Here is a 10,651-nt window from a genome sequence, read left to right on the forward strand (position 1 = left end):
GACATACAGTAACGCCTGTGCAGAGGTCATGGTCCCCAGCACATGTGATTTAAGTGTCTACCTGTGAACAGGCAAATACATTTATTTTGGTACAGAAGATTCATTACATGTCTCTTTTGTGATAAATAGCCAGCTCATAAGCTTTGTAATTTAGCCTTTAGTTCTGTTTTAAACGTTGTCCCTTTCACTTTACTAGTGAGATAACTAGTATCATTTGAAGGAGATTGGCAGCCTTCATATATAAGAGGCTTGCTTTAAAGGGACTCCGCCACCAGACTACACATATTATTTTATAATTATAATAGTGCTTTTTTTCTATTCAATATTGCCTCTCTAAATAATAATTTATTAACTTGTTGAAGAGATACATGCAGGCAAAAAGTTTGAAGGTCTGGACTTACTGTATGATGCGAAAGCTAGTGATGCATCCAGTTTTGTAAAATGTTGGTTTCAGCTAATGAGAATTATTTTGTCTTCCAGATTGATCACAGTGATGTCAGTGTGTGATGACCTCTTGCTTTGCAACTTCCCTAAATGCAGGGTAAAGTTATCTGGTCGAGCCTGGGTCACAGCTTGTTCACATATATTCTGTGACCAGCATGGAAGTGGAGAATTCAGTCGATCTCCTGCAGTCTGTCCAGCCTGTAATAGCACACTCTCCAGTAAGCTGGATATTGTTCGTACTGAACTGAGCCCTTCTGAGGAACACAAGGCCATGATGCTGTCGGGCTTACGTCCTGAGATTGTCCTAGATATTTGTTCTCGTGCTTTAGCTTTCTGGACCTACCAGGTAGGAAAAGGATAGCAGCAGAGAAGAATGGTCAAGTTCACAAATTAGTACATATATTTTTGGGAGAAAAATGTGGACAAACCATAGATCAGGGTTTTTATATTGAGCACTAAGTTTGTCCATACTATAGGGGTCTATTTATATTAAAAAAATGCATAGCTATCCATTCAATGAATCTGCATATACGTTAGTTCTGTGCAAATGTGGTAAAAAAAAAAAAAAAAAAAACACATTTTCTTTAGGTCAATTTTCTCTACTAAGTGAATATCGATATTCTGTTATACAGTATTACACAAAAGTAAGTACACCACTCACATTTCTGTAAATATTTTATTCAATCTTTTCATGTGACAACACTGAAGAAATGTCACTTTGCTACAATGTAAAGTAGTGAGTGTACAGCTTGTATAGCAGTGTAAATTTGCTGTCCCCTCAAAATAACTCAACACACAGCCATTAATGTCTAAATCGCTGGCAACAAAAGTGAGTACACCCCTAAATGAAAATGTCCAAACTGGTCCCAATTAGTCATTTTTATCTCCCCGGTGTCATGTGACTCCTTAGTGTTACAAGGTCTCAGGCGTGAATGGGGAGCAGGTGTGTTAAATTTGGTGTTATTGCTTTCACTCTCTCATACTGGTCACTGGAAGTTCAACATGGCACATCATGGCAAAGAACTCTCTGAGGATTTGAAAAAAAAACTTGTTGCTCTACATAAAGATGGCCTAGGCTATAAGAAGATTGCCAAGACCCTGAAACTGAGTTGCAGCATGGTGGCCAAGACCATACAGCGGTTTAACAGGACAGATTCCACTCAGAACAGGCCTCGCCATGGTCGACCAAAGAAGTTCAGTGCACATGCTCAGCGTCATACCCAGAGGTTGTCTTTGAGAAATAGACGTATGAGTGCTGCCAGCATTGCTGCAGAGGTTGAAGGGGTGGGGGGTCAGCCTGTCAGTGCTCAGACCATACACCGCACACTGCATCAAATTAGTCTGCATGGCTGTTGTCCCAGAAGATAACATCTTCTTGTAAATATTTTATTATATCTTTTCATGTGACAACACTGAAGAAATTACACTTTGCTACAATGTAAAGTAGTGAGTGTACAGCTTGTATAACAGTGTAAATGTGCTGTCCCCTCAAAATAACTCAACACACCGCCATTCATGTCTAAACCTCTGGCAACAAAAGTCAGTACACCCCTAAGTGAAAATGTCCAAATTGGGCCCAAAGTGTCAATATTTTGTGTGGCCACCATTTTTTTCCAGCACTGCCTTAATCCTCTTGGGCATGGAGTTCACCAGAGCTTCACAGGTTGCCACTGGAGTCCTCTTCCACTCCTCCATGACGACACCACGAAGCTGGTGGATGTTAGAGACCTTGCGCTCTTCCACCTCCTGTTTGAGGATGCCCCACAGATGCTCAATAGGGTTTAGGTCTGGAGACATGCTTGGCCAGTCCATCACCTTTACCCTCAGCTTCTTTAGCAAGGCAGTGGTCGTCTTGGAGGTGTGTTTGGGGTCATTATCATGTTGGAATACTGCCCTGCGGCCCAGTCTTCAAAGGGAGGGGATCATGCTCTGCTTCAGTATGTCACAGTACATGTTGGCATTCATGGTTCCCTCAATGAACTGTAGCTCCCCAGTGCCGGCAGCACTCATGCAGCCCCAGACCATGACACTCCCACCACCATGCTTGACTTTAGGCAAGACACACTTGTCTTTGTACTCCTCACCTGGTTGCCACCACACACGCTTGACACCATCTGAACCAAATACGTTTATCTTGGTCTCATCAGACCACAGGACATGGTTCCAGTAATCCATGTCCTTAGTCTGTTTGTCTTCAGCAAACTGTTTGCGGGCTTTCTTGTGCATCATCTTTAGAAGAGGCTTCCTTCTGGGAAGACAGCCATGCAGATCAATTTGATGCAGTGTGCGGCATATGGTCTGAGCACTGACAGGCTGACCCCCAAATACTCCTTCAACCTCTGCAGCAATGCTGGCAGCACTCATACGTCTATTTCCCAAAGACAACCTCTGGATATGACCCTGAGCACGCGCACTCAACTTCTTTGATCGACCATGGCGAGGCCTGTTCTGAGTGGAACTTGTCCTGTTAAACTGCTGCATGGTCTTGGCCACCGTGCTGCAGCTCAGTGTCAGGGTTTTGGCAATCTTCTTATAGCCTAGGCCAGGAATATGCAATTAGCGGACCTCCAGCTGTTTCAAAACAAGTCCCATCATGCTTCTGCCCTTGGCTGTCATGCTTGTGGCTGTCAGAATCTTGCTATGCCTCAAGGGACTTGTAGTTCTGCAACAGCTGGAGGTCCGCTAATTGTATATCCCTGGCCTAGGCCATCTTTATGTAGAGCAGCAATTCATTTTTTTAGATCTTCAGAGAGTTCTTTGCCATGAGGTGCCATGTTGAACTTCCAGTGACCAGTATGAGAGATTGAGAGCGATAACACCAAATTTAACACACCTGCTCCCCATTCACATCTGAGACCGTGTAACTCCAATGAGTCACATGACACCGGGGGGATTTCTAATTGGGCCCAATTTGGACATTTTCACTTAGGGGTGTACCCACTTTTGTTGCCAGCAGTTTAGACATTAATGGCTGTGTGTTGAGTTATTTTGAAGGGACAGCAAATTTACACTGTTATACAAGCTGTACACTCACTACTTTACATTGTAGCAAAGTGTAATTTCTTCAGTGTTGTCACATGAAAAGATATAATAAAATGTTTACAAAAATGTGAGGGATGTACTCACTTTTGTGAGATACTGTATGTAGCCACTTTCATAACCATTCTAATAGACTCCCAAATACTCGCAAAAATTAACAAAGTAAACAATCTACCTGACCCTGTAATGCATTCACACGGCAGTTTGTGTGTTGGCAGGGTGGCCTCTGTCAAGTATCAGTAGAATCTAGCCTGGTGGTTGTAATTGCTGCTTGCACACACTATCCCTTTCCCGACCGGCGCACGCCGATGTACGTCGGCAGAATGGCACGGCTGGGCAAATGGACTTACAGGTACGTCCATTTGAATTCCCCACCGTGCCATTGCGTGCGCACCGCCGGCTGTGCGCGCACGTGCCAGCTAGGAGCTCCGTGGGTCCGGGAGCTCCGTGGGTCGGGTCGCGGGATACCCGCGATCGCCTCACGGAGAGGACGAACGGGGAGATGCTGATGTAAACAGCATCTCCCTGTTTTGCCTAGTGACAAGTGTCACTGATCACAGCTCCCTGTCATCGGGAGCAGTGATCAGAGTAATGACACTGCTAGCCCATCCCCCTACAGTTAGTAATCACTCCCCTAGGACATACTTAACCTCTCCCCGCCCCCTAGTGGTTAACCCCTTCACTACCAGTGTCATGTACACAGTAATCAGTGCATTTTTAATCGCACTGATCGCTGTATAAATGACAATGGTCTCAAAAATGTGTCAAAAATGTCCGACATGTCCGCCATAACATCGCAGTCACAATAAAAATCGCTGATCGCCGCCATTACTAGTAAAAAAAAATTAATTATAAAAATGCCATAAAACTATCCCCTATTTTGTAAACGCTATAACTTTTGCGCAAACCAATCAATAAACGCTTATTGCGATTTTTTTTTAACCAAAAATATGTAGAAGAATACGATCAGCCTAAACTGAGGAAAAAAATGTTTTTTTTAATATATTTTTGGGCGATATTTATTATAGCAAAATGTAAATAATAATGTGTTTTTTTTCAAAATTGTCTCTCTTATTTTGTTTATAGCGCAAAAAATAAAAATCGCAGAGGTGATCAAATACCACCAAAAAAAAGCTCTATTTGTGGGGAAAAAAGGACGTCAATTTTGTTTGGGAGACACATCGCACGACCGCGCAATTGTCAGTTAAAGCGACGCAGTGCCGAATCGCAAAAAACGCTCTGGTCAGGAAGGGGGAAAAATCTTCTGGGGCTGAAGTGGCTATAGACGGCTATCAGATTTGTACTCTGTAGAAATCAATTGCAGGTCCTGCTGCTTGTTTGCATGTAACCACTCATTTAAGTGATTACATACGGATACCGACCCTGGATTAAGACATTGTGCATCCAGGGATGACATTTCTGAGTTTTGGCCTCAATAAACTGGCTGCGGTTAATTGGCCAGTTTGTATGGGGCTCAGAGTGTTGCTGCGTCAAGAAGCAGTATTCAGCCGCCTCTGAAAGCAGCAAACTACACACAGCTAAACTGCCATGTGAAAATAGCCTAATGCATTATACGTGGTGCTGTTTTCATAAAAAAGGCTAGTTACATCTTAGTGTGTGAACAATGTGAACACTTAGGAAATTTAAAGATGCTGTAAAGCACCCTCTTAAGTGTAAATGGGCAGTCAAACATAACGTTTTTCATGGCAGAGATGCACTGAGAACACACAAACTTTAACCTGCTTCAGTTAGCGTCCATGTTCACCGATTCAGGTGCAATTCAGGTCTGAATTTTTGCCTGAATTCACACCTGAAAAGGAGCCAAAAACCATACCATGGCCATTAAACTTTGCTTCATGGCACAGAAAAATTATCTCTCCCCCCCAACAAATTTAGCAGGCAGTACCACAGTCAGGCTCTGATGGAGAAGGGTAACCTTCGAAACGCGTTAGCCAGCAGTAGTCCGTACGCCTCCTTCCTGGGACCTGGAAAACTGCTACCACTGGATTATTTGCCTCTGTGCCATATACTATGCGATTTTTTCTTCGACCTTTTTGAGTAGTTTTTATCTTGTTTTTAATTAATAAATCTGTCAAGGATAATGCACTAAGCTGGTGTGCTCTTTTTCTTTCTTTTCAGTACCACAGTGAGACATATTCAAGTGACTGGCACCGCACTGGAACTGCAAACTAAATACTAGGCTCACAGTTGTGGCGGGGTATTACCCGTCAAAGAACCTGTTCGGAAAAAAAAATAGGCATTCAGAAGGCAGTAGTATTGCCTCCTTAATACCTAGTCCACTGCTTCTGTACTGTTCTATGGAAAATGATCCACTGCAGATTGCTCTTTACAGGTGTAAACTAGTCCTAAGGGCCTATACACACCATGCCCATATTGGCTAAATATGGGCATGTGTCCTTATAGGTGAACTGACATCACCAGCATGCAAACCCTTTGTTTATGTGTGCTGATTAAATTTTAATGTTTGGATAGAGATGGGTTCAGGGGATGCCCAAGCACCTCTATGTTGCAGTAATGTGACGTTTAGCAGGAGGAACCAGTGGCAGGAGAGCTGCAGGTGATCAATCCTCCTGGAACTGTTGGATTCTCAGCAAACTTCTGGGGATCATTTCAAAACAACGGAGTGGAGTACAGTAGCATGGACCGCAGGAGAGGTTAGTATTCTGTTTCTTCTTTCCAGGCATATTCTTGGTTTCTTTGTTTTACTTGGGTGCTTGATTCACTTTAAAAATCGCTTCTAATTGTTGTCTAAATGCACGAAATTCATGATCCTTCTACTTTTTTAATTGAGCAATTATTATCCAAAGTTCCTTCTTAGGGCATATTCTTGTTTGTTCACAAAAAATCCTCCAATGAAGTTTGAGTTTTCACAGCGTTCATATGGTCAAAAGTTCCACTCACAAGTATGCATTAGGGGCTGCCTCCATAGCTTAGTGTTCTGAGAGCATGCAGTGAGTGCCCTTTTAACACAAAAAAAATGTATGCTGCAGTTCAGTGTTAAAACCGACTCGCTTAGCCACTGCAAATATGTTTAGGGCCAGTGGGAAATGGTTAATGGGGAGGAAGCAGCGTGCTTAATATTTTATAGTTTTGACTACTTTGTCTATATTTTAATTATGTATGTGAATGAAAGTATTTTTATTTTTTGAAGGCAATCTCTAAGTGGTGTCCAAGTCCACTTTTTCTTCTTTAATATATTAACTGCTTGTTGAGTCTAGGGCTACAGGGATAAGGAGTAACAGTTCTCACTCCTTGCATCTGTATGCTCCTTTGAAGCTTCACCTCTAAAGCACCCCCCTGCCCACGGTCGCACGCCTACCTCCTCCATGTACAATGCAGGCTTAATAGCCCTGCTTTGTACATGATGACACCCACATCCCAGAGTTTCAGGGAGAAGAGGAGAGCGCCAGAGTGGGAGTTAAGGTAAGTAGTACATCTTCTTCAGCTCCCTCTAGTCCAAACAAGCGGTTAACCCTTACAATTTAGTGGGCCCCCATTGCCAGGGTTTGTTTCTCCATCCCATAGCTTGGCATTAAAGAAAAAATAGAGTAGCTTGTTATGATAATGGACTGTTTCTTACATTGAACCCTTTCATTACCAGACCAAATTTAGCAGCAACTTGACAACATCTCTATGGCTATTTTGCTGCCTAAATTATTTTTAAACATATGAGGTTTTTATTTTATTTGATAAATATCCTGTTTGGGTTTTCAGGTTTTTTAATTATAGGCTTACATACAAAAATGTGAATTTATTTAAAGTATATAAATTAAACAGACATACTGCCATTTTCAGGCTATAGTGGCTACTGCAGGCTGAAGGAGTTTATTTTGTTCATTTTGTAAATGAATCTCTGGTCTGCATGTGATCACCGTGAATAGCTGTCACAGTGATCACATGACTGAGGGTCACACTGAATTGGTCTTAATATAAGTGTACATTTTTTTTTTTTTTAGCCCTATATAACTGGTACATAACAATAAAAATGATCTCTGTTCCTTGTTGCTCCTTGAATCATTTAGATATACCAGGAGCGGTTATACCAGGAGTATAGTTACAGCAAAGCAGAAGGACATCTGAAGCAGGTGGAAAAACTGTATACTCATCAAATACAAAGCAAGGATGCAGAGATGGCTGCCATGAAAGGGGAAGTAAACTCTTTAAAGAAAATCTTGGAAGAATATAAAAGAAAATACAGCGAACTCTCAGAAAAGCTGATGGAGCGCAATAGGCAGTATAATAAGCTCCAGGGAATGTACGATGGACTGAGACTTCGCAATATGGCCGTAGCTAATAGAGAGGCATCTTCAAATGGAGAACGAGCTCAACCGGACTTGTTTATGGGTAACTAGAGATGCAATAAGACAGATGCTGAATTATCCTAACGGTGCTGCTTGTAGGTCTTAAATGAAACTTATTCTCAGAGAAATTTGTGGGTTGCCATTTTAAACTTTTGTTTCTGGAAAGACTAGTCATCCGATTGTTATGTTGATTAATTAGTTTTAGCACTTTCTGAATCACTGACCTAAGTAAGAATATATTTATATATATATATTTCGAAGTTATTGCAGTTAGTAACTCAAAAAAGTATTGAAACTAGAAACAGCCATGTGACTAGAACTTTTAAAAGGAAATCTGTAATGACAGCCAAATGTTTCTCCAAATACAGGTTTCCTTTAAATTTTCTAATGTTGAATGAGTAAACCATGTATATTGTGCCTGCGTTTCTGGGCAGCTGAACCCTGTTCAGAGAAGCTACCTAATGCCCCATATACACGACCGGCTTTTCCGTCAGAATAAACTCTGACGGTTTTTCCGACGGAGTTCCGCTGAAACGGACTTGCCTACACACGATCACACCAAAGTCCGATTGTTTAGAACACAATGACGTACGGCGGGACTAGAAAAAGGAAGTTCAATAGCCAGTAGCCAATAGCTGCCCTTGCGTCATTTTTGGTCCGTCAGAATAGCATACAGACGAACGGTTTTCCCAATAGGAATTGATTCAGTTGGAAAGATTTAAAACATGTTCTATTTCTAAGTCCGTCAGAATTTTCGAAAGAGAAAGTCCAATGAAGCCCACACATGATCGGAATATCCGATGGAATGATTCCGTCTGACCTTTTCTGCCGGAAAGTCCGGTCGTGTGTACGTGGCATAAGATCTTTCTTCTTATCCTAGAAAGCTAAAAAAAAGGTGACTCTTCTAGGATAAGGGCCTCTGTAGGCGGAAGTTGTGAGAGTAAGGAGAGTCTGGTTTTGAGGTCCAGCCTTGGATATGAATCCTTATCCGATGGAGTATTACGATAAAAGGGAGAAAGCTTTGAGGTTTTTCTATGCAATGGCTCTCTGTACCCACTTCCATAAATGTATCATCATGACTACCTCATTAGACATGCATTATAGGAGTGGGGTGTCTTTTTCCTCCCTGCCACAACATTCTAATGAGAAGTGTCCATACAATATCCATATTTTTTCCATTTTGACCATGAGGACTACCAAAAACGAAAGCGCTTTTTGCAAAAAAAAAAATTTTTTTTCAAATTGCATATAGGCAAATGTATATGGTTACCTAAATTGTATTTCTACCTTTTCAGTCAAATTTGAGAAAACCCCACTATATGCTTGTTATAACTTTAGAAGTTTCTCAGGAGGAGGTGTCATGGCTGACTGCAAGGTTTTTTGAACAATATTACAGTGAGCCTGTCCCAAGAAACATACAATGCAACACCAGCAATTTACATACAGATTCAGTTGTGCTACCCTCTGCACAATTCAGGAACCTCACTTGAGGCCCTCTATATTTATCATTTTGACTACACCACTGGTATACATGCGGTGTGATAATCAGTGTTCTGAATCTCTAACATAGCAGATCTGCACCCTGTCATCCTCATTCTTCTTGCACTGTAGTGAGTTTCTGACATGACATCTAATCAGATATCAGACACCTAATTAGCTCAAGCATTTTCTGGGCCAGTGATCACTATATTGGAACATGCACCTTAAAATCAAAAGAGCAACAACAGCTTTCATCTTTCTATCTTGACAAATTAATTTTAATGAGACATACAGTACAGTAGATGATCTACAAATCAATGATAATAATTTTGTGTATTGTTTCCCCTTTAGGAAACAAGTTTCCAGTTGCTAGAACACCTCCGTTAAGATCATGTGATGCTGATTTTCGCCCTCAAACCTTCTTCTGTACTTCTCCTTTTGATGATTCTGGAAACACTGCCTTTGGCTCTCCTGGAAATAGAGCAGACCCACAAAACATGGCATCATCCAGGGCTTTCAAAGTTATGAGGATGTAGGATACTAGAACAGAACAATACTCTATATTACAAATGAGTTTAGTGCCTTTCTCATTCAGAGAGGTTTGGATGTTTCAATTGAGTTCAATTAAATAAAATACTAATAATAAAGTAATGCATTGTAGAGGTGTGATGAATCCATAGATTTTAAAAAGGTACATTTGGTAGCAATTGTCACCCAATTTTACATTCCACACACATTTGTTTTTTTTGTTTTTTTTGCTTGTTTTTTTTGTTTTTTTGTTGCAGCTTTGGCATGTTCCATTTAAAATTAGATTGTTATCTAAAAGCTGAACTCCAGTTATGTTTTTTTATTGCATAGTTACATTGGTTCTGCTTGGACCAATGTAAGTGTATACATATTCCATACTTGTGGGACTGCTGTGGAAGTGAAGAAGCACTGTAGTAGTCTGTGCTACTACAGTGGTTATTACAGCCTTCCAGGTCTTGTGCAGAGTGGCCTTTCTGCATAGTGAACACAGGGGGTCGCTCACTTTTTTTTTTAGTGAATATAAGGCATTCTCCGACTGGGGCGGTGAGGTTGCAATCTACCTCATCAGAGAACACTTTGGGAGCAATTTATCAAAACTGGAGCAGCTGCGCATGGCAATCAATCAGCTCTTATCTTCAGTTTAGCTTTGAAAATGAAAGATAGAAGCTGATCGTTGTTACCATTCACAGCTGCTCCTGTATTCAAAATTATACATTCTGTGACTGACGTCCATGCTTAGTGGGTGATTCCATGTGTTCAATATGTAGAAAGGCAGCCGCTCAGCAAAAGACCGCACAAGTGGTAGGTTGCCTTAAACCGTTTAGTCATTTTTATGATCT

At 41.3% G+C, this 10,651-nt stretch overlaps 1 protein-coding gene across 1 annotated transcript; it reads left to right on the top strand.

Moving 5' to 3' along the window:
* The first annotated feature begins 493 nt into the window (after nt 1–493).
* CCNB1IP1 (cyclin B1 interacting protein 1) lies at nt 494–9,820 on the top strand. The gene is made up of 3 exons (XM_073624483.1): nt 494–790; nt 7,527–7,848; nt 9,636–9,820. Exons 1-3 carry the CDS (start codon nt 494–496, stop codon nt 9,818–9,820), a joined length of 804 nt encoding a protein of 267 aa, XP_073480584.1.
* Nucleotides 9,821–10,651: the final 831 nt, after the last annotated feature.

The sequence above is a fragment of the Aquarana catesbeiana genome, linkage group LG01 (genome assembly GCF_042186555.1).
Source record: "Aquarana catesbeiana isolate 2022-GZ linkage group LG01, ASM4218655v1, whole genome shotgun sequence".
Classification (NCBI taxonomy): Eukaryota; Metazoa; Chordata; class Amphibia; order Anura; family Ranidae; genus Aquarana; species Aquarana catesbeiana.

Excerpts from the sequence above, each read along its gene's own strand:
- CCNB1IP1 (XM_073624483.1), top strand. The coding sequence starts at position 494 with ATGTCAGTGTGTGATGACCTCTTGCTTTGCAACTTCCCTAAATGCAGG. Across the intron at positions 791-7,526 it reads TAGCTTTCTGGACCTACCAG|ATATACCAGGAGCGGTTATA; the intron begins GTAGGAAAAGGA and ends TGAATCATTTAG. Across the intron at positions 7,849-9,635 it reads TCAACCGGACTTGTTTATGG|GAAACAAGTTTCCAGTTGCT; the intron begins GTAACTAGAGAT and ends TTTCCCCTTTAG.